Raw genomic sequence first — 23,530 nt, 5'->3', positions numbered from 1 at the left:
GGGAGATAGTAGGTTCGAATCCCACTATCGGCAGCCCTGAAAATGGTTTTCCGTGGTTTCCCATTTTCACACCAGGCAAATGCTGGGGCTGTACCTTAATTAAGGCCACGGCCGCTTCCTTCCAACTCCTGGGCCTTTCCTATCCCATCGTCACCATAAGACCTATCTGTGTCGGTGCGACGTAAAGCCCATAGCAAAAAAAAAAAAAAAAAGACCTGTCTGTGCGGTGCGACGTAAAACAGATAAACCAAACCAGCCCTGATGGGCCTTGGCCTACCAAGCGACCGTTGCTTAGCCCAATGGCCTGCAGATTACTAGGTGACTTATGGTCAGTACAACGAATCCTCTTGGACGTTTTTCTTGGTTTTCTAGGCCGGAGTTGCATCTTATCGTAAGACACCTTCGCAATTATAAACATGTAGGCTGAGTTGACCTCGAACCAACTCTCAGGCCCAGATAAAAATCCCTAAACTGGCCGGGAATCGAATCCGTGGCCTCCACGAGAGGCAGGCATGCAACACCCTAGACCGCGAGGTCGGAACGTAAAACAAGTAGTTAAAAGTCAATTTCATATGGCTATTACAACCAGATGCAGCCCTTGTACGGCAAATTCTCCCATGTGAGTGGGCGGCGCCTGCGATGCACTGGGTGCTCTGGTGGTGCAGGAGGATAGTGTTGAGGATGATGTATGAGTTTCAGGAATGTTTGGGACGCACTACGTACAGTCTCCGAACAAAGCGACTTTCGTATACATATACTGTATATACACTGACTGACAGAGCAAATGCAACACCAAGAAGGAGTGGTCAGAACTTTATGCCAATTGCAGGGTAGACTGACGTCACTGAGGTATGCTCATGATGTGAAATGCGCCGCTGTGCTGCGCACGTAGCGAACGATAAATGGGACACGGCGTTGGCGAATGGCCCACTTCGTACCGTGATTTCTCAGCCGACAGTCATTGTAGAACGTGTTGTCGTGTGCCGCAGGACACGTGTATAGCTAAGAATGCCAGGCCGCCGTCAACGGAGGCATTTCCAGCAGACAGACGACTTTACGAGGGGTATGGTGATCGGGCTGAGAAGGGCAGGTTGGTCGCTTCGTCAAATCGCAGCCGATACCCATAGGGATGTGTCCACGGTGCAGCCCCTGTGGCGAAGATGGTTGGCGCAGGGACATGTGGCACGTGTGAGGGGTCCAGGCGCAGCCCGAGTGACGTCAGCACGCGAGGATCGGCGCATCCGCCGCCAAGCGGTGGCAGCCCCGCACGCCACGTCAACCGCCATTCTTCAGCATGTGCAAGACACCCTGGCTGTTCCAATATCGACCAGAACAATTTCCCGTCGATTGGTTGAAGGAGGCCTGCACTCCCGGCGTCCGCTCAGAAGACTACCATTGACTCCACAGCATAGACGTGCACGCCTGGCATGGTGCCGGGCTAGAGCGACTTGGATGAGGGAATGGCGGAACGTCGTGTTCTCCGATGAGTCACGCTTCTGTTCTGTCAGTGATAGTCACCGCAGACGAGTGTGGCGTCGGCGTGGAGAAAGGTCAAATCCGGCAGTAACTGTGGAGCGCCCTACCGCTAGACAACGCGGCATCATGGTTTGGGGCGCTATTGCGTATGATTCCACGTCACCTCTAGTGCGTATTCAAGGCACGTTAAATGCCGACCGCTACGTGCAGCATGTGCTGCGGCCGGTGGCACTCCCGTACCTTCAGGGGCTGCCCAATGCTCTGTTTCAGCAGGATAATGCCCGCCCACACACTGCTCGCATCTCCCAACAGGCTCTACGAGGTGTACAGATGCTTCCGTGGCCAGCGTACTCTCCGGATCTCTCACCAATCGAACACGTGTGGGATCTCATTGGACGCCGTTTGCAAACTCTGCCCCAGCCTCGTACGGACGACCAACTGTGGCAAATGGTTGACAGAGAATGGAGAACCATCCCTCAGGACACCATCCGCACTCTTATTGACTCTGTACCTCGACGTGTTTTTGCGTGCATCGCCGCTCGCGGTGGTCCTACATCCTACTGAGTCGATGCCGTGCGCATTGTGTAACCTGCATATCGGTTTAAAATAAACATCAATTATTCGTCCGTGCCGTCTCTGTTTTTTCCCCAACTTTCATCCCTTTCGAACCACTCCTTCTTGGTGTTGCATTTGCTCTGTCAGTCAGTGTATATACTGCTACTTGTTTAAAGTCGTACTAACACGTCGAAGGTTTTCGGCGACGGAAGGAGGGGAGAGGTGCGCTGTGAGCTTGCATCCGGGAGATAGCGGGTTCGAACCCCACTGTCGGCAGCCCTGAAGATAGTTTTCCGTGGTTTCCCACTTTCACACCAGGCAAATGCTGGGGCTGTACCTTAATTAAGGCCACGGCCGCTTTTTACCCATTCGTAGGTTTTTCCTGTCCCATCGTAGCCATAAGACCTATCTGTGTCGGTGTGACGTAAAGCAACTAGCAAAAAAAAAAGCTTCCTTCCCAGTCCTAGCCCTTCCCTATCCCATCATCGCCATAAGACCTTTCTGTATCAGTGCGACGTAAAGCAACTTGCAACAACAACAAAAACTAGCTTCTTTCCCAATCCTATCCTTGCGTCGGCGAAAACCTTTAAGAAAGGGTAAAGACCGAACAGAGTGTGAAAGAAAATGGTTTGACAACCTCTCCACACCAAACAAAGATCTCTTCGAACTCGTTAACTCAGCAAGTTGCAACGTACAGACTGCTGGCTTACAGCTCGCTTCCAGGAACTGAGGTCGAAATGTTTTGTCCCCAAGTATAAATCCTCTGACGAAGGTGGTCGGCGTCTGTCGTGTACAGGAAACTGCGTATTTGTGTGATGGATGATAGTATTGTGTGCGGTGTGTGAGTTGTAGGAATGTTGGTGGAAGAATAAACTAAGTTCCCAAGTCAAGGGAAAGTTTTTAAGACTAACCCTCGACCACGCCGGGAATCGAACCCGGGGCCCTGAGGACCGAAGACCAATACGCTGACCAGCCCTAGAGCTGGACGATGACGTCAGTGTGGAAATGGGAAGGATTTCTTTTGTAATTCCAAATATTTCCGGAAAACCCCCTTTGCTGCGATCCCTGTGGGAATTTACGGTCACCAAATATTCCTGCAGCCGTACATGTTCTTTGGAATCCAATCTTTTCCACATTTTTAGTCAGTTCTCAGTGGCGTACGCTGGGATCAAGACGTGAACTACCATTAGACTTACGTTATCCTTTTTCCATTGTTGGTTTAGTGAACGTCAAGCCGTCAGCGTTTTGAGATGCAGTCAATAGCCGATGAAGAAGCCTGCTGTGTTGTCAAGGCTGCTTCACAAGCTACTGCCTGGCCTCTGCTACTGCCAATACTCAACCCCTGATCAGTGGAGATCGTAGCCTAAGGTTTAGCAAATTAAATTCCAGCTTTGTGGCTAAATGGATAGAATGCTTACCTTTGGTCCGATGGCCCCGGTTCAATTTTCAGAATCAACCCCCTCATGCTGTTAATTCCCCTGGCTTGGGGACTGGGTTTTTACGACGTCTTTGCCATTCATTTTATCCTCATTAGGTCACCACCAAGCCTATACTGATGCCATGCACCATTATATTATTATTATTATTATTATTATTATTATTATTATTATTATTATTATTATTATTATTATTATTATTATTATTAGTATTATTACGATATTATTATTAAGTAAAAATGTTCAATTATACAGCGGTTGTACCCATCGTTCATTGGTTAATTAGCTTCCTCGGAAGATCAGTGGTAGTGTCCGACCCCTGATCACGGGTTCGATTTCAGGCAACAAAAGAGAACACTATAAAATAAACCTGAAAGATTGCATTTAATTTTAACAGATCTACCAATAAAATGAAAACTATATTGCTCCCATAACATCAGCCCTGCAGTGTCTTCTTACAAGGATGTAAAAGAACACGGGAATGAAATATCAACACTCTATTATCTGTATAATTGCGTCAGAAGTATGAGGTGAGGAAGTATAACCTATACGATGAGTAATGCATGGTTGATAGCAGTGGCGATCTTTCGAACTGAAGCCTAGCACAGCTATCATCCCGGTACCCGCTCCTGTCCGATATACAGCAGCAAACCACTTGGGCGATTCGAGGGGAGAGGGGCGAGAGTCTGGGCTGCGGTATCAGTCTCCGATGCCTTGCTCGCAGAAATACGTGCGGCGTTTTTTCTCACTGCTTTCAAGTTTTTAGAAATGGAACAATGTGTCATATGCGTACATTATAATGTGCTTTAGACTTCCTTCATTCTCAATTGAGGTTTGGGCTTCACTGATAGTCTTGGAGCCAGTATCCAGTAATCGGGAGATCGTGGGTTCGAGCCCCACTGTCGGCAGGCCTGAAGATGGTTTTCCGTGGTTTCCCATTTTCACACCAGGCAAATGCCGGGGCTGTAACTTAATTAAGGCCACGGCCGCTTCCTTCCACTTCCTAGGCCTTTTCCATCCCATCGTCGCCATAAGACATATCTGTGTCGGTGCGACGTAAAGCAGAAAAAAAAAAGTCTTGGTAGCCCTCAGTATACGCCACTGTCAGTTCTTTATTCGAAACTGCGCAGTCAGGTTTTATTAAAAGGGAATCGACGAATACAAAGAACTCATGCGGTTATGGTCACAATTTATTAACAACTACATAAAACTACAAGCTCATTTGCTTTGCTTGGAAAGGACTCCTTTTTCAATTTCAATACGTTTCGTGCCCTCCTCTCCCGTTGGTTTTTAATCTTTTATTTGTGACCCCAGTGGGAATTTGTAGTCACCAAGTATCCTTTCGGGTTAGTAAACTGCTGCATGTAAACTTGTACTTTCCTAGAAGTTCTAGTAATGATATATTTTTGTCTGGACAAAGGAATTGACTGTCATATAAACAATTATTAACAAGGAACTCAGTTTCTCGTCTTACTTTGTTCAATAGTTTGGTTCGGGAGGTTCGGTTTGAATTTGCCGGCACTCCCTATTGAAAGTTTCGCAACACGGTGCATGCAACATGTGACAGTCGCTATCGTCAGCCCGCTGGCCAGCCCACCGGCCCGCCGGAATGTGACGTGTAGTCCCGACAATTCTAGCTGATCTGTTTGCTCGTCGTGTTGTAAGCGTTGTGAAAGCGGACCATTATACTTTATAGTCATTCTTTTCGGGGCTTTTACTTTCTGAATACAGGAATCTGAAAAGGAAGTATCGTCATGGCATTTGCATCGCCCATGCCATCAAGAGAATTTTTGTGGAACGTTTTTCAAAGGTATAGAGGTTAAGTGATGTATGAACCGGGATGTAAAATATGATTATTTAAATAGGTTGTATAGTGCATGATTACTTACATATTGCAGATCAGTTTCATCTCTGTTCTGAAGTGGAATCAAGCCTAATGTTAAATTGCATATTCATCTTTTTAAAAAAGTATGTATGAGTGAAAAGTGACAGATGAGGGCTTCTCTCCAGTCGGTCACTTTTCTTGTGCGTGAAATAAGTCTTGAACTAGTTTGTATAAATTAACAGTGGTATTTCCTCGTCAGTTTTACCATATTTCTATAGTTTACTCGTTTCCTTCGTACGTAGCGTATAAAATTAGGCTATTTTACGAGACATATTCTGTTCACTCTGATTATTTAATCCATTTCTAGTCTTCCTGACATTCCAGTGTTTTATATATATATATATAATAATATATAATTTATTTATAATTTACAGTGTTGACAAGGATCGTAGTGGCTATATCTCCGCAGATGAACTGCAAGTGGCTCTTTCAAATGGGACCTGGACTCCATTTAACCCAGAAACTGTGAGATTAATGATTGGTAAGCACATTCTGTTGCACGTTGACCTACGATTACAAGTTTTAAAGAGAATTAACAATACCGTCTTTTACTCTAAATCTAAGCACTAATATTAATTTGTAGTAGCCTATCATCTGTGAAAATTTCCTGAATGTACACACTAGTACAAACGTCAGTCGCACAATTCATCAGGCAGATATCACGGTCAGTGCTAGAACCACAGAGCCTGATGTCCCCAACCTCCCTCATTTGAGAAAGGGAAAAAAGATTAGTTCTGAAGGATAGACCCTTAGCACTCTAGAACAGTATGGAAAATTATACACTGTATAAATCAGGGCTGCTTTGACTTTTTTTTTTTCTACATGAAGGGCCAGTAATTAATATTGGCTACCGGTATTTGTGTTGTTCCACATGTAATTTACAGTTCAACAAAATGATATAAAATGTGATATTATATGGAATGTCAAAATAATAGGTTTTAGCTAATGCTTTTAAATGAATTTATAAGGTGTATTGGCCAGTTTGGCAAAGCTTGAACAACATAATTTGGGAGGGTGAATCTTGGAAATGTTACTTAATGTTATGTATTACCCGGAGGAGAGAGATGTGTTTATTGCCAATGCTGGGAACCTACCAACCTGGCCCTAGAAATACATTTTACTTTTATAGCACAGAGGGATTTTGTGACATCTTCCATATCACTCATGTCAACAGCCATTGCTACTGGTTAAAATTTAGTATTACTTGCGCAGCTTTTAGTAATATTTGGTGTTACGGGGGTGAGGAATAAGGAAGGAGCTCTCCTAGTCCCAGTAAGCTCTCCTGGTCCCAGTAATACTGCCAACTGTATGGAAATGAAATCTGAATTGAATCGATATGATCGATCAATATGAATTTTCTAACCTTTATTATCTTAAGCCAACAACTGTCACACACACACACACACACACACACACACACACACACACACACACACACAAAGTCCCATCCTTGTAAATAAACGACCCTGGCCCAATCCGGTGGTATTTGAAGGTGCTCAGATACGTCAGCCTCGTGTCGGTAGATTTACGGGCATGTAAAATCTGTGGCTTGGTTCTAAAAGGGCCAATGTCATTTTGTATTAAAACTGAGATATTAACTTATACAAACACGTTTTATCCTGGCTTGCGACATGTTAAAAGGGCCAATGTCTCTGTTAAGTACTAAATGAACAGGTAACGTTTAATTAAATAAGCCCTTGCCAATAATGTTAGATTACCAATAAAGATTAGAGACCTAGCAATTTTTAAAGAATACGATAGAAAAAATTAGCGTTCAATAAGGTGACTTCCACAAAGAAAGTATAAAGTTATTTATTGTTGAAAACAATAATTGGAAAACTATAAGCAAAACTTCAAATGCTCATAGCTCAAAAACAGGTTTTTTGACATTGGTCCTTTTAGAACCAAGCCACAGAAATATCTCCTGTGGGACTACATTCCGGCATCTTGGCGTCTCTGAAAACCATAAAAATAGTTAGTGGGATGTAAAGCAAATAACATTATTATTGTAAATAAACGAAATGTACCTTAACACAGAAGAGGATCAAGTTCTGGTCATGGAGCATTTCGTCAGTAGTTAGTATCGTGAGTGACATTGTGTGGACAAGTAAAGATAGGCACTGCCAGCAACAAGAGAACAGTAACCTGTGTGCCATTGTGGCTATATTGGCCGAGAAGCTGTTTTATATTGTTACCGTTCACATATTTATATTTTGATGAGGACATGGAGAGAACAATGCAATAAAAACTTTCCAGTCTGTCAAACACACAGCAATTACAATATAAATTATAACAAACGTTGGGCTTGTTTATTCATTGCTGGAATTTTTTCGTCTGACTATAACTAGTTGAAGTAAAGAATCTGTAGGGCTGAAGGCTCCTTTCAATTCATTGTCACATTGCAAGTCTTAAATAGTTCTAGCTGTGGCTTTTCTGGTGCGTCATTAGCATCCAAAGTGAAAAGAGACAGAAATGGTGAAATTTTGAATCCATTTTCACACAGTTTGTAAATAAGTCTTCAATGCTGTCAATAACTTATGCAAAAGAATGAATTTTGAAAGATTTTTCTGGATACTGTTTTTTTAAGGTCACCAACTGTAGCAAACTATGCCCAATTCTGCAGAGAAATTTGTGTTTTGAAGCATTTCAACTGAAATGAATTATTTGTATGATAATTGCTACATTTGTTGACAGTATTCATGAGATCTATATTGGTTTAGGAGGCAGAGGCTATATTGGATCTCTGCCTGAAGTCACAACTATGATGTTAAATATTTACAGTATAAATTAGAGGTATGAGATTACAGGATCATTTTGTAGTGTAGACTTGGTTTAGTCTGATTTTCCACATTCATAGAGCTGAAATTTTTAGCCTCATTAAGGCCATAGACTGATCTCCTAGTTATTTGATTTTCAGTTATATATATTAAGTCGTAATTCCTAAGATAAGTTCCAATAGACTAAAGAACAGAAGGAAACAATGTTCAAAATATTTTATATTGATATCCATTGTAATGGTGGCTGGTGGAGTTTCATCATGCAAATCTAGTTGGAAGTGGTTTTATTTTTTGTGGAGGATGGAGGGATTGTTTGGTCATGTTTCTGGTATTAACCAGGGAATCTAAATATGGAAATATTTTTAAGAGATCTGGATTAAAACAAGTATTGAGAGCACTATAATTTACATACTAAAACCATCTTTGTTGACATTGTATGAACTTAGTGTAGAAAAACGCTGTAATTCTTATTCCTCCTCGCTTTGTCATCAAAATACTTCATTGATGATTCCCTAGTTGTGGAGCTGCTGCTGCAGATCCTCCGGGGTTAGCCAGTCAGTTGCATTATGTTGTTGGCAGCTGCTTGTGTGTAAACATCAGTGGAGCTGTAAAGTTGTTGTTGTCACCTTCATTGTTCAGCCTTCCTCTTCTTCGTGCCCCAGGTAGCTGAAGGTCACGGGCACTTTTGGCTACATCCTGTTTTTACACCTTCTAGAACAGTGTTGCCTGCTCATGCTGAAACGTCTCGGAGACTGTCTCCTTCACATGTAACGTGCTTCTGATGTGGTGATTTTGGATATGATATTTTTTCCAAACTCATGCTGACTTATAAGTGTCGTCATCTCTGTGGCATTTAGACGATGCTTTGTGGTGTTCATAAAATGTCAAATAGTTTGAAGCACAAGCCAGTGCAGGCCTCACCACTGTCGCATAGAGCTTTCTTTAAGCTTCGGTGGCATCCTTTTATTGCAGAACACAGGCAAATTTGGTTTCCACTTCAGTCAGCCTACACTGACTTATATCTACCCACATTTTGGCAGTCCAGCGAAATATCTTACTTGGATGTTCAATACCATCAGCGTCTTAACTAAATTACAAGAGAACTTGGAATTAATCACCTCGACCCATACATTACGGCCTGATCAAAAGCTAACAGTTATAAACCAGTTTATTGAACCAGCACTGATCTAACCCTTCCCAACCACAACACGTTTACAAAATCCGTAAACAGTTTTTGGTTAAATCAGATAGCATAGTTAGAAGTTCTACAGATGCCGAATGATACACCCATCAGCATGCTTTATAAAATGACGGTTATAAAGGTTTATAAATCCTTCGAGCAACAGGCTGAGTAACTCGGCCTCCTCTGAACTCATGTTGACGGGTTTGATCCGGCTCGGTGCAGTGGTGTCTGAAGGAGCTCAAATACGCCAGCCTTGTGTCGGTACATTTACCGGCTGTGACAGATTGACAGATTTCAATGTAATGGTCCGTATTGAAATAATTTGATTAAAAACTTTTTCTTTAAACCTAATCAGTACACATCGGTTGCTGTAGAGTGCTTAGATACTTTCCAACTGAACAAATATGACCCGGGCCACCATAGCTCAGTTGGATAGAGCAACAGACGTGAAATCGGGAGGTTGTGGGTTCGGATCCCACTGATGTTCAGTTGGCCATTTTTGTTCTGTACATGGCATTTCTTCAATACCTACTACTGTATATGTACTGAACGCGACCTAATACGTTGAAATTTTATTTCAAATAACTATGGTAACTTAAGTCCTGAAAAAAAAAAAAAAAAAAAGTGACTTGATTTCACACTTGTTTATTTCCAGTACAATACTTGATTACCCCAGGGATCCTTTTGTGTCTGTTCTCTGTTCCTAATCTTTCACCACTTGTACAGGGTCTCTCCTATAAACCCAGACCGTCCAATGGCATTCTTACTACCTAAGCAGCTGTATGAGAGGCGCGCACATAGTTTTTGAATTTGTAAGGAGCGTGCACGTGTTCAACCTAGCATCATTAACCAATCTGAATCTCATCTGTTAACATGGTGGGACAGTTATCATTGCAACACCATATTTTTGTATGTAAAAATTATTTTAAGTAACAGTTGGCTCGATGGGTATGCAATGCATTTGTTCAGCAGTTTCCTGGTGAAGTGCCACCTTCATGAGCTCAGATTCATGTAATTGTAAATAAATTTGAAACTCCTGGCTCAGTGCTCAATAAAAAACATGCGCGCGCACATGTTTTAACAGAGGAAAAGCTAGATGACATAGGTGTGAATCTTGAATAGAAAGCTGTTACACATCAAACTGTACAGGTTTACACGGGCCTATTGTTTAAAATCTGCTGATCCAGCCATAAGAGTGAGAGATTGTGAGTGGTATTTTGCATCATTGAATAATCATGTAGGCTATTCGACCTGTCGTGACCTACCTGTCCTGTGAGACGATCTCGTAGGTTGGTCACCAGGCACTTGGATGTTGAAGCATTACCTGACCTGCCGAGCGGAATGTAGGGAGGTAATTGTAGGTATGACTCGTCCCGCAACTCCCGAAATAAAAGAAGTTATTTCCCTGTCCTTTATTACTGAGGACACTAAAACTACTATGTACAGTATATTTACAAGTCTGAATGTAATGATCTAAAGAGAGAGCGAGCTTGTTCCACGCGCCTACTGTTCTACTACGCGTCTATCTGAATCTTGCCCTGCGGCACTTGGGCTATGCTCGAACAGAATCTCGTTCTGACAAGTACGAACTAGTGGCTGGAAGAAGGCCCCGCGCCATCTTGGCCAGGGGTTATATCTCCGCTCCTGAACTCAAAGTTCTATCCCTACCTCCTACTAAGGGGTTGGGTCTTACGGCATTACCAAACTGTTCATCCAGTCACTAGCGCCTTCAAGTGGCTATTCTCAATAATTGTCACAGTAAGTGCTGCTACCTAGGCACTACTGTCTTCTGTCTTACTTTGTCCTCATCTTTCCTTGTTTTCCTAAAGCGCATCTGTAATGGCCTTGACTGGCCGTGTACTCAGCTTTGTCTCTTTGTCAGGCGCTAGGCGATCCGCCTGGCCCGCCTACCAACTTTGTTTGTTGACACACAGTAAATATCTTATTGTAGTCAACAGCTTTCGTAAGCTAGCGTGTTTCACAAACCGCTCTCCAATACTTAACTGAAAGCTTCCTTCTGCTTTCCAATTATTAAATCTAACTATAATTATTATACTTATTATACAGTTACTCAAGTACTACAAGGTGTCTCATGTCGATGACTATCATTATTCTGACACTAATTAATCTCCTCTGACACCTTGAGCTCTAGACTCGGCTGCGAATCCCAGCTGCCTTCCACCTGGCAGTCCGCCGGTTCGAGTCCGTGGGAGGTCGGTACACGACAGACCCACGGCTTATGTTCTCTTCTGATGAGGCCTGGTTTCATCTTTATGGTCGTGTGAACAGTCATAACTCTCGCTATTTGTGTGCAGAAAATCCTAATGGTGTTTATGAAGTCCCTCATCATGAAGGATGACAGGTGGTGGTGGTGATTTTTGTTTCAAGAAGCTGGGAAACAGAAACAAGCTCATCAGGGGGACTGAGAAGAAATGGATGTAGAACTGGAATTGATGATCAGAGGGGCTATCTACTTGGTGACTGCGGGGTATGAAGATGTGGAGATTGTCCTCGTCTCCTCTTTCGATTGGCTCTCTTCCCTTGCAAATGTGCCAGTATTTTGTCTTGTCATGGTTTCCTAACTGTATATAGCTTAATTATATAGTATGTTTAAGTGCTGGCCACTGTGTTGAGTATTGGTGGACAATTGCAGGTATAGATCTTTTTCGAGGTTGTACTTCTGGCTCCTGTCAGCAACAAGTATGTATACTGTACTGGAAGTGGCATTGATGATCAATCATCTGAGACACACACACACACACACACACACACACACACACATGCTCGCTCTCTCTCTCTTTTGTTTGGAGGTTTGATATTTAATGTGTTTTTTCACATTTCAGAGCATTAAATAAATATTTTTTCTTTTTTTTAGGTATGTTTGATAAACAGAATCGAGGTACAGTTAGTTTTGAAGATTTTGGAGCACTTTGGAAGTATGTTACAGACTGGCAGAATTGCTTCCGTTCATTTGATCGTGATAACTCTGGTAACATTGATAGAGAAGAATTGAAGACTGCCCTGACTACTTTTGGATATAGGTTGTCCGAACCAATCATCGATATGCTTATGCGGAAGTATGATCGCAGTGGAAGAGGAGTAATATATTTTGATGATTTTATCCAGTGCTGTATAGTGTTATATGTAAGTAGTGCTTTTGTTTTTAATGATGAAAATTTAAATGCCAATTTTAACTAAGCATCTGGGAACTTAAGGTGTTGAAGCATAGTTGGCGCAGTATCTTCATGGTAGAAAGAAGTTGGTTAAAGTTAAAAAAGAAATTAACTAATTAATTTAATTAATTAATAGTTTTGAAAACATACACCTTTTTTCATGTGTTGTTTAGATTTCAGGCATGGGAAACTGAAGCTATTGAAAAGTGACAAGATATTATTGAATAATGTTCCTGTTGATATGAGAAATCATTCTAGAGTGGAGAAACAAATATAATGTTATGATCCAATACTGTACAAATTTTGAAGTGTTCTTTGAGTGAAGGTAAACTTGAGAATGTCTTCGGAAGGATAAGGCTGGAAGGGTATGAAATACATACTGGGTGTAACAATTAGGTACGGCCAAACTTTCATGACATTTCTCACACGTAGAAGAAAATATATGGATATAGGACCCGGAAATTCATTATTTCAGAGTTCAAACTTACTTTCTACAACTCTATATAGGGAAACACATAGGAACAAATTATCAGCATCATCATGTCTTTGCTCCAGCAAGCCGTGTGCGGTTGTGTACGAGCCTCCTCCAATTTGTCCTGTCCATCCACAGATGCGACACCAGTTTACACCTCTAATTTCCAGGTCCTTGAAAATCTGCTTCTTCAAAACATCACAAGGTCTTCCTTTTGGTCTCTTCCCAGGAACACTGTGGTCAAAGTATGCTTGAGGAGTCCTGTGGGCATCCTTCCTTTTCATGTGCCCATACCGTTGGTCTCTTCACTTCTTGCGTCTCCAGCAAGCTTCTTCCAATCCAAGCTGCTGTTGGATATCCACATTGCTTATTTTATCCATTTTTATTTTTTGAGGACAAGAACAGAGGAAATTCATTTCTGTTGCCTGAAAATGTTGATCTAATAAGTGTTGCTGCTTCCAGACCATATGTCAGTATAAGTACCAGATATATTTTGTACAAGCTTATCTTGGAAACTAATAAAAATGTTTCATCCCAAAGTATTTGGCGTACAGTGGGATAGAACGTGGAAGCTTTCTGTATTCTGTTTCTAATCTCCTGATGTATATTGTCTGAAGACAGAACACTACCGAAGTACTGGAAGTTGTCTACAATATTTATCTCCTTGTCTCCAATATTTTATGATGTACAGTTGGAGAGTTTCTACTCATCACCAGCATACCAGATGAATTTTTTTTTTACAATATTAAACTTCAGAATGCCCGTTAGCATTGATACATACACAATACTTCAGGGACACAACAGTGCATTTGGGATTGTGTAACTGCAGGCTGATGCATACATTAATGCTCTCTCTCTCTCTCTCCCTCTGAAAATTTTAGGCAAGAAAGGGTTTTGTGTGGTATACTGGTATGTTCTATTCCTGTGTGTTTCTTATGTTTAATGTAGTGCATAGAGTTGTAGAAAATGAGTTCTAACATGGAAATAGTGTTAAAGGACCCATATCCATATAACATATTTTCTTCTACATGTCAGGAACGTGTCCTGAAAGTTTGGTCATACCATATTGTTACTTTGTAGTATTCTAAAAGAGACTTGAGTTGTTCTTTAGGGCCTATTGAAATTATTTGGAATATATCACTGGTTAAACTGACTGTAATAACTTCACTGAACAGTGAAAACTGCTTATGCGAGAAATCTGTTTAAGTCGGAAAATTTCCATGGTCCCTTTGATTTCTCTTTGTTAATACATTAAAGGCAACGAAGTCTTAAAGTCTTACGAAGAAAACAGTTTGTGCTTGACAAGTAGACCAAAAGTTTAAATGTGGAAAAACTCAAGTGTATGAAATTCTGAAAAACGACAGAATAAAAAGCAAGTGATTGAATAAAGGAATGATGGGGTGATTCAAAGAGGAAGCTAAGATAAACTTGAGAAGAGGACATAAATGTGATAATTTATGGCTTGTTTTTGGATGCAAGATCTCAGAATTTGTCCATTTCAGGACTTACACTATAAACTCAAGCAAGACTAAACAAAGATGATTTTAAAGAGTCTAATGGATTGTTGGAAAGTTCTTTTGCCAGACATGAAATAACATTTGGACAAATCAGTGGAGAAGCAAATGACATTGTGGATATTGTCAATGATTGGTAAAGTTAAAATAAAAAGTTTCATTGCATACTATCAGTCAGAAAACTTTGCAAACCATGATGAAACAGGTTTGTTTTTTATTGAGAAATGCACACTTAGTTTCAAATTCATTCTTTTACCACCTGCAATCCTACCAGGATGAGTTCGTAGAAAATGGTCAAAGGAGAAATTGACCCTTTTGATGGGTGGATTTGCAGATGGAAGTCTTCAAAACACCATCAATGATTGGAGAAGCTCATAAGCCAAGATGCTTAAAAAATGTTCAACCTTCTGCTTGTGTGACATTCTAACAAAAAATGTGTGGGTGAATTTGAAAATACAAAATAATGGAGGAATGGTTGAAGGCTCTGAATTAGAAGATGAAGACACAAAAATGACACATTTTGTCATCCCTGCTGTAAAGTTGTTAAATATAAAACCCTGTCCCACCGGTTTGTACAACTCGTGTTACTCGACCACTGGATCGAGCTTTGATTAATTTTAAAGTACGCTACTGAAATATGTTCTGCAGTCAGTTGCCACGAACACGTAGAAGTCAGTCTGTGGATGAATTACCAAAGAAAGTATCTGTTTTGAATGCCTTAAGATGAATTTGCAGTGCATTTAATGACATGAGCCCAGCATGTATAAAAGAATGCTTCTGGAGTAGTGACATTATGAACAACACAGAGGAAGAAAATTTGGAACCAGAAGAACCACCACCTATCTCTAGTCTATGCACCTTGATTACTAATGGAATCGAATGACAGGGTTATGTCAATATCGATGAGAATATACCAACCTAAGCTGGATTCCAGACCTTGAACGAAATTATTGAAGTAGAAGTAAATGTGGCTGAAGGAAGCGATGCCAAAGATGAAGAAAGTACATGCATTGGTAAGTTTGAAACAGTTGTAATTATACAGTAAATGTTAATTCATTATCCTACAGCATAATCAAAATGCTATTTTTTTTTTTTGCATAGATGGAACAGCTGTTGAACATCACTTAAAAATTCAAGATTTCAGAGATGTGTTAAAGGAAAACCCATTGTTGAACTGCAAACTTTGATTGAATTGTAAAATTAAAGCAAAAAAAAAAAACTCTTTTGGATTTGTGGTAAATCCGAGTGCCATGCAGCTGTGTGATACAGTAATTTTAAAATACTAGTATCTTTTATTTACCTTTGTACAGTATAAATTATGGTATGTAATACTGCAGTTGAATTTGAGTTTGTGTTTATTTGAACATGTTCAACCCAGAAAACTTTATGAACTGGAAAAATCTATGGTCTTGTAAGATTCTGGCTTAACACAGTTTTCACTTTTTCTAGTGTCAAGGCTAGTTCCTTCTGAACTGCTTGAACTTCAGCTTTATAAAGAATTCTCCAAAATAGTCACCTTATTACTGTATATATGTTTGAGATAGTGATTTTTCTTCCAGTTTGGTTTAAATAAGGAATTCATATTTTTAACATTTTTCCTCTTTTCTTAGACGCTGACATCAGCATTTCGTCAACACGACACTGATCAAGATGGAGTGATAACTATTCATTATGAGCAATTTCTGGGAATGGTGTTTAGTTTGAAGATATAGTTCAGCTGGTACTGTTTCAAGAGACAAAGTGAACTTCTTCATTGTGGCACTTGAAATGCATTATTTCAGGGGCTCAAATATAATGCAGTGTAAGTCATTCCGTACAAATACCCGTTTTCTTTGTGTTTTCATTCACTTCAGAAGACAAAATGTGCTATATGAGAATTGTTATATATTTAGATTTTTCTGGTATTGTGATCTGCTTTTTCAATTTGTTTTCATTGTGTTCAATTTAATTATTACATTTTTATTTAAGTTTGACAGTTTTAACAGACTTTCCTTTTTTACATGACAGAACTGACTTTTAAATGTTGTCCAGAACTTTAAACATAGAAATTTGGCTGTTGATCATTTGCTTCTCCATTAAAATTCAGAATCATATGCAATGATCAAGACTTTAAGAACAGGCTCAGATATTCAGACTTAATACTGTTTCTTGAATTTCTCTTGTTCTCTGCCCAAGGAATAAATCTTGCATGTTATAATTATACTGATTTTAAGTTCTAATAACACTTTTTTATTTTGGGAAATATTTGTTAAACTTACCTTTTTTACACATACTACCTCCATACTGGCTTGTGATATTTGTCATGTTGCTTCTGCTGTGGTTGCTCTGTTTGACTTTTATTAGTTGATATATTCAGACCCATATTGTTGACGACCAATGTTGAACACAAGGAAAGACCATGCTTGAAAAGTCCCTCATTAACTTAACAATACACATTTCCATAGTTAGTTTTGACCAAGTATGAGATGAATGATTTTTGTTCAGAGTCATTTGAAATCAAATATTAGTAGCTGTTGAAAAATGTGTCCAAATCTATTTCTGGACATTAAAAGCAGAACGTGAAGGTACAGACGAGTATGCCAGTATTAAAACAGGGGGTGGGGAATTCATGCCACATCGTTATTTTGGATTGTTAAAACCTATTTCAAATGCCCACAAAAACTTAGCAGATTGAAAACAACAGTTTTAATTACTCTTCTGCATCTCTTATTTTTGTCCTGTTGATCCTTAACCCTATGATAAGTTGGCTCCTTTTCCCTTTTGTAACCACTGTTCTGCTCGTGAATTTTGTAGGTGCTTCTGAATGTGTAAATACTCAATGTTTTCTAATGATAGTTTTTGAGGGTTTAGGCTACATGTTGACATTTAAAGACTACTTCAATAACTCAATCACCCAATCTGCTTTTAAGGCTGTCTCCAAGTGGCCCACCCATTCCCTATCAGTTGTTTATCTACCCTTTTATTAAATGATTTCAAAGAAGTTGGAAATTCATCGAACATCTCATTTGGTAAATAATTCCAATCCCCAATTCCTCCTTCTATGAACAAATATTTGCCTCAATTTATCCTTATGAATTCCAACTTTATCTTCATATTTTTACCTTTCCTACTTTAAAAAATTCCTTTCGAGCTTATTCGTCGACTAATTCATTATGTGCCACCTAACCATAGACAGCTTGCAACATACTGCTATTTGAGCAGTTCGTCTCCTTACTCCCAAGACTTTCCAGCCCAAAGTTTGCGACATTTTCATAACACTACTCATGTTGGAAATCATCTAGAAAAATAGTGTTAATTTTCTTTGGATCTGCTGTGAAAGACTACAAAGATTGTTTTTTATTATACAGCATAGTTTACAGAAGCAACTTCGTATAAATATATTTTGCCACTAAGGATAAAGCATAATTCATCTATAAAATAATTGAAGTCATTCATGGTAATGTTCAAGTGAAGGGTTCAGTAAAAGTGAAAATGTTGGTAACACATTTGATCAACACTGATATTGTAAAATTATATATTATTCACACACTTTTTAATGATTTATTTTTGTACAGGGGTTAGGAGTAAGGAGGGAGCTCTCCCGGTTCCAGTAATACTGCCAACTGAATGGAAATGAAATCTGAATTGAATCGATAATATGATCGATCGATATGAATTTTCTAAACCTTTATTATCTTAAGCCAACAACTGTGTCACACACACACATTATATAAAATTATATAACATTTCTTGATGCGAATCTTGTTCTTAGCATGAATTCTATAGTTTGGCTTTGCTGTGTAAACAACAGTACTAGTACGTAAAGAGTACGCCAGATGTTGCACAGCGATGCATAAGCGATTTATAGTTTGTGTTTCAAAGGTTGCCAATACAAATCTCAAAGATAATTGAGGTCGACCGATTCAGCACTAGGGTGTCCATGTATCGCTAAAAGGTGCGCGTACTATATATACTTTTTTTTTGTAGGTTTTAATTGGTCAGTTTTACATCAGTTACCTATGAATAGACCAACATTTATGTAGAGAAAAGGGCAAAGTGGTTTGGAAAAATGTAATACTCTAAAATTGCAGACCTCAAAAAAGCGGAGGGAAAATTATGCGAATGTAAATTAAAAATGGAAATGAAAAATCAAACATAATTACGTTATTTAAAGTTACTAAATTTATTTAGGCCAAAAATAGTACAAAATAATCAAAAGTATGTATAACACAATTAATATTAATAAACAATCGAAGGCAATAATACGTTTCCTAGCAATAATTATACCGAAACTGTCATCTTTTAATGTCGCGCAAGAATTCGCTGAAGATAGGAGCTAAATACCTGAAATAAGTTAGAATACTGTGTTAGGGTAAAATCTGTAAAATTGGCTACGCTAATGTTTCACTTCAAAGAAATAGACTTGCTATGTCATTCATTTACGCTTTCTTCCGACGTCGTCTGCAATGAATCGCTCCCATTCTCTTCCATCTAGTTTGCTGGAAATGCCAGTTTTCGTGAAACTTTTCTATCTTGTGAAAACACTGCCCATGTAGGAACAATCCACTCACTAATTCTTGTGAAGGCCTTTTGATGTTCCCGGTAGGCGTCAGAGTACGAGAACCTCCCGCCATCCATTCAGAATATACCCATCGCACGTTGTCTTTGAATGTCTTGTTGATGCTTACATCAAGAGGCTGCAAGGCTGTCTTCAAGCCACCAGGAATTATTGTAGTATCAGACTTCTGGTTGACCATTTCTTGGTAATAATAATATAATGGCGTATGGCCTCCGGAGAGGCCTGGTGCAGGTCTTTTTCTAGTAGACGGCCTATTAGGCGACCTGCATGTCTGTGAAGATGGGGGACCCTACCTAGGAAGATTTCTAATGTTGAATACGCCACACACACTCAGTCCCTGAGCCATTGGAATTAACCAATTAAGGTTAAAATCCCCGACCCGGCCGGGAATTGAACCCGGGACCCTCTGAACCAAAGGTCAGTACGCTGACCATTCAGCCAACGAGTCGGACGCCATTTCTTGGTGAACATCATCATCAAGATGGCCACGGAAACTGTCAAAAACCTGGAGAAATGTGTGGATTAAGAAATGGCCAGGCTGTCTTCTCCCACACAACACGCAACCAATCCTTCATGAGATTCACCACCATCCATCCTTTCTCTGGGACACAAATATGCTCCCGGAAAGAAATTTCCCTTTAGAAATTGTTTTTCGCTTGAAAATTACATAGGGAGGAAGGGTTTGCCTGTCCGCAGTAACAGCCAGCATAACTGCAGCGAAGCTTCTCTGCCCCAGTAGTCCTGATGACTATGCGGGATGCTCCTTTATCGGTATTTGTAGTATTTCTTGGCATGTCAAAGAAAATCGGAATTTCATCTTATTTCCAATTTGCGATAGCAGGTAATTGTATCACACCGCTTCTTAATTACAAATCATGAAACTGCACCATTTTTTCACTGTGGTCCATCAGAAGTCGCTGGTATAGACTTCCTTCTTTGAAGGGATTCATGAATCAACAAAGCCACCCTCTGCTTGCTTTAAAATAAGGAATTTTCAAGGTTTTTGCTACTTCTGCAGCCTTTAACTGGAGCATCTCCTGGGAAACTGAAAAGCCATCATTTTTCAGTTGATTTACGTAAGAACTTTTTCAGTTTCTGGATGCTTCCCGGTTTTTGGTCCCTGAAATAATAAAATTGTTTTCTTGGTACAGTGTAATTCTTCTTTTTGCTTCCGCCGGTAACACACGTGTGATGGTGCTATGGAAAATTCATCAGACGCAGCACAGTTGCCGTTATTTTTCGGCAAATTTCGTTGCAGACAATTTAAATTGTGCATCATAACTACTGTTTTTCTTTCCCATCACGTTACTAACAAACATTTCGCACAATAATTCACTCCTAAGAACACTGTTCAAAGCGATTACTGTACGTGTGCCATTCACAGCTGATAACAAGAGCGACTTATGGCTAACAGTCACAGGTATGTTCTGGCCCTGGGCACTGGGATGTTGAGAGTAATCAGTCACTTCCTCCTCTCCTAGCATGGGAAACATGAACTGGAATTTCCTAACTAGTACCCGATTTCTGTTCATTGGCATGAATCACGAAGACGAGGTAAGTCCACAACTAGTGAAAACCCTAGATAAAACACCGGGGGGGGATAAGCGATCCCCCCTGCCTAATTTTTGTTTCAAAAATCAGGGAGGGAAAATTATGCAAGTAAATATGGTATTGGTTTTAGGTCTCACTAACTACTTTTGACAGTTTTAAGAGATGCCAATTGAATCTGACTTAAGTTCTTTGATATCTGGTACCAGTTTGTAGTCTTGATCTTACGCATAGTTTAGTCTATATTATTAAATTCACACTGTTTTGAAGAGTTACCACTAGTAATCTGAGCTGTTAATAACTGTTGTCCTCCAATGCCAAATTTTGTATTATGTGTCTGTTGTCATAAATGATGCAATTATTCCACAAGATTACTCTTAATTCTGTATAAGCATTACAAACAGAAACCTGTGTCAATGTATGAAATATATTTAGACTATTACTTTCAGTTCTCTTGCTCAATCTTGAATGTATTTAAGACATATCTAGAATATTGCATGGTTGACGTTTCTTGAACAAAAATATTCTACAGATATAGAGACTGAGTAATCAGAGAATGAGCTTGTCCTTTTATAAACATTTATACTAAAAGATCATTGTTCAGTTTCTCTGGAACTTTCTTTTTTTGAGGTCTTTCATAAGACACAGAAAATGATCTCTTGTTTGATAAAACATAGCTTTCTGAGCTGATGAAAATTCTGTTTTAATAGTGCAATTTTAATGGTATTTTATAAGGGTTATAAAGAGCAAGTTGATTTGTAGTATTTGGAGTGTGTCTAGTATTGTCAGTCTCTAGTTGTTTTTGCTGATCTTGACAGCTAAAATCTGAGATGTATTGCAGTGACAGATCTTTTGAATTAAAAGTGTTCAGAAAATATTTTCATTTAAACAAAAATCAATTTATCAGTACAATTTTAATTCACTACAGTCTGTTTACATCAGCACTTACTGTTAAACATGGGATTGTATGCATAAACTGAAATTTGGGAGGATTTAGATGACACTGATCATCTCTAGAGAGATACGTAAATGAATAGTTAACACAATAGGGCATTATGTTCAAAGGATTTTACACGTACTTTATCAGTATTTTTTATTGTGACCAGTCTGGTAGGTGTAATGAGTTCTTGTTACTGCTTTGGTAAAGAAAAATTGTTGTATTTTTGTTTTACAGTAGTTTGACTAACAAGTTGAAATGGGTTCAGAAGATGGCAGTTTCTTCAACATATCTAGGGTACCTATTTGAAAGATTTTATGGTGTCAATAGGCAGAAATATATTTAAAGAATTGGCAACACAGATGCCTTCAGTTCCATCTCACCTCGCGTTGTTACTTTGCACTTAGCTTTTAATGCCTGAAGATATTAGTATTGAGATTTGGAGATTGTTCTATCATTGATATTGACTGCTTGAGAGCTTTTCACCAGTGTTATCATCAGTGATGTGTGCGTCCTATTTTCATGCTATATAAATATATCGTTCATGTTTTCATATCAACTTTTGCTATTGATATTTTAAAAATACAGTTTACAGTTTTAACAGAAGCAAAGTTGACTTTATAAGTCTCCTTCAGTGCTTTCCTGTTTTCTGGAAACTTGTGCTGTTGTATACTTTAAGTGCTTCCTAAAAACTGAATTTAGTGTACCTTCATTATTTTCATAAACATATGTCAGATTGTTTGTATGTTCTACACAGTTTATACAGTTAATAAAATATTTCAGAAAATTGTTGTATTTTATTAAGTCCACCTTAAGGTTTATTTCACAGCTGAGTTGCACTTGTGAGCTAAGGGCAGGAATATGCAAAATTTGCACTTGAATGCTGATTTTTGTCTCTTATTTGAAAGTTGTAAATTTTCCTGATATAAATGTTTGTAAAATTTACCTGGTGACAGCATTACATGGAATATTGTCTACCAATGTACAAGGCCTCAGGGCTGCAATTTCAACTAATGAGTGATGTGTAAATCTTGTCTGTCTGTGCTGGGAGAAAAACAAGTGCTAACTGCGAATATTTGTTGATCGAAAAATGTGTGTATGGTTTTGTTGCTCCTTCAGATTACCCTATATATTATCCTACATTAAGAGGGAAAGATGAATTACTTTTTGCTTGTCAAGCAAGATCCAGGGAAACTAATTCTACTATTAGTTATTTAATAAACTCTTCAGATTATTATCTACTGAGCTCGATAGCTGCAGTTGCTTAAGTACGGCCAGTATCTGGTTTTCGGGAGATAGTGGGTTCAAACCCCAATGTTGGCAGCCTTGAAGGTAGTTTTCTGTGGTTTCCTAGCCCTTTCTTGTCCTATTGTCGCCCTAAGACCTATCTGTGTTGGTGCGACGTAAAGCAACTTCTAAAATATATATATATATATATACTGTATATCTACGACTCTTTGTAGTGTTTGGGGATGTAGTTGCTGTTGTATAGAATGTACGCACCTGTAATTGCTGGAATAAGCTCCCTAGACAAGGTAACTGTCGCTCCTCGTTGAACATACAACAGTTTTTCTGGCCTATCTGATGGCATCCTGATAATAACGGGGTGACAAAGAACAGGGACCTCTATCATATCTTGTATAGTTACTCAAAGAAAGAACGAGTATTCCTAGCATTTCATTAGATACAAACCCTGTGGATACCCAAAACAAAAGCGTATCTGTAGGTTCAGTTGTTTCTGAGAAAAGGTTGCAGTATATACCTTCCAGGAACTTGCACAATACTATGCACTTATTCTGTTTTTGAAAAGGTTTTGTGCTTCAATTTTGTTCAGGTAGGATGTCGTGCATGTAAGAATGCATTTTTTCTTGTGGACAGTTAGAGGAAGGCTTCGTTGAACTAGTTCTTTCCCATCTTCACTGATTTAATGGCATAACTAGAATTTTTCAGCCTTATAAATTTGTTTCAAAACTTAATACACCAAACTTTCTTTCTGTTGCAGCACAGCAGATAATT

General features: G+C 39.3%; 1 protein-coding gene across 1 annotated transcript; it reads left to right on the top strand.

The window, feature by feature from the left end:
• The first annotated feature begins 5,073 nt into the window (after nucleotides 1-5,073).
• Alg-2 (Apoptosis-linked gene-2) lies at nucleotides 5,074-22,301 on the top strand. The gene is made up of 4 exons (XM_067149019.2): nucleotides 5,074-5,277; nucleotides 5,727-5,833; nucleotides 12,188-12,456; nucleotides 16,082-22,301. Exons 1-4 carry the CDS (start codon nucleotides 5,222-5,224, stop codon nucleotides 16,181-16,183), a joined length of 534 nt encoding a protein of 177 aa, XP_067005120.1. The 5' UTR covers nucleotides 5,074-5,221; the 3' UTR covers nucleotides 16,184-22,301.
• Nucleotides 22,302-23,530: the final 1,229 nt, after the last annotated feature.

The sequence above is a fragment of the Anabrus simplex genome, chromosome 6 (assembly GCF_040414725.1).
Source record: "Anabrus simplex isolate iqAnaSimp1 chromosome 6, ASM4041472v1, whole genome shotgun sequence".
Taxonomy (NCBI): domain Eukaryota; kingdom Metazoa; phylum Arthropoda; class Insecta; order Orthoptera; family Tettigoniidae; genus Anabrus; species Anabrus simplex.
Note: the sequence above shows the minus strand (reverse complement) of the source record. Positions and strands in the feature narration are given on the sequence as shown.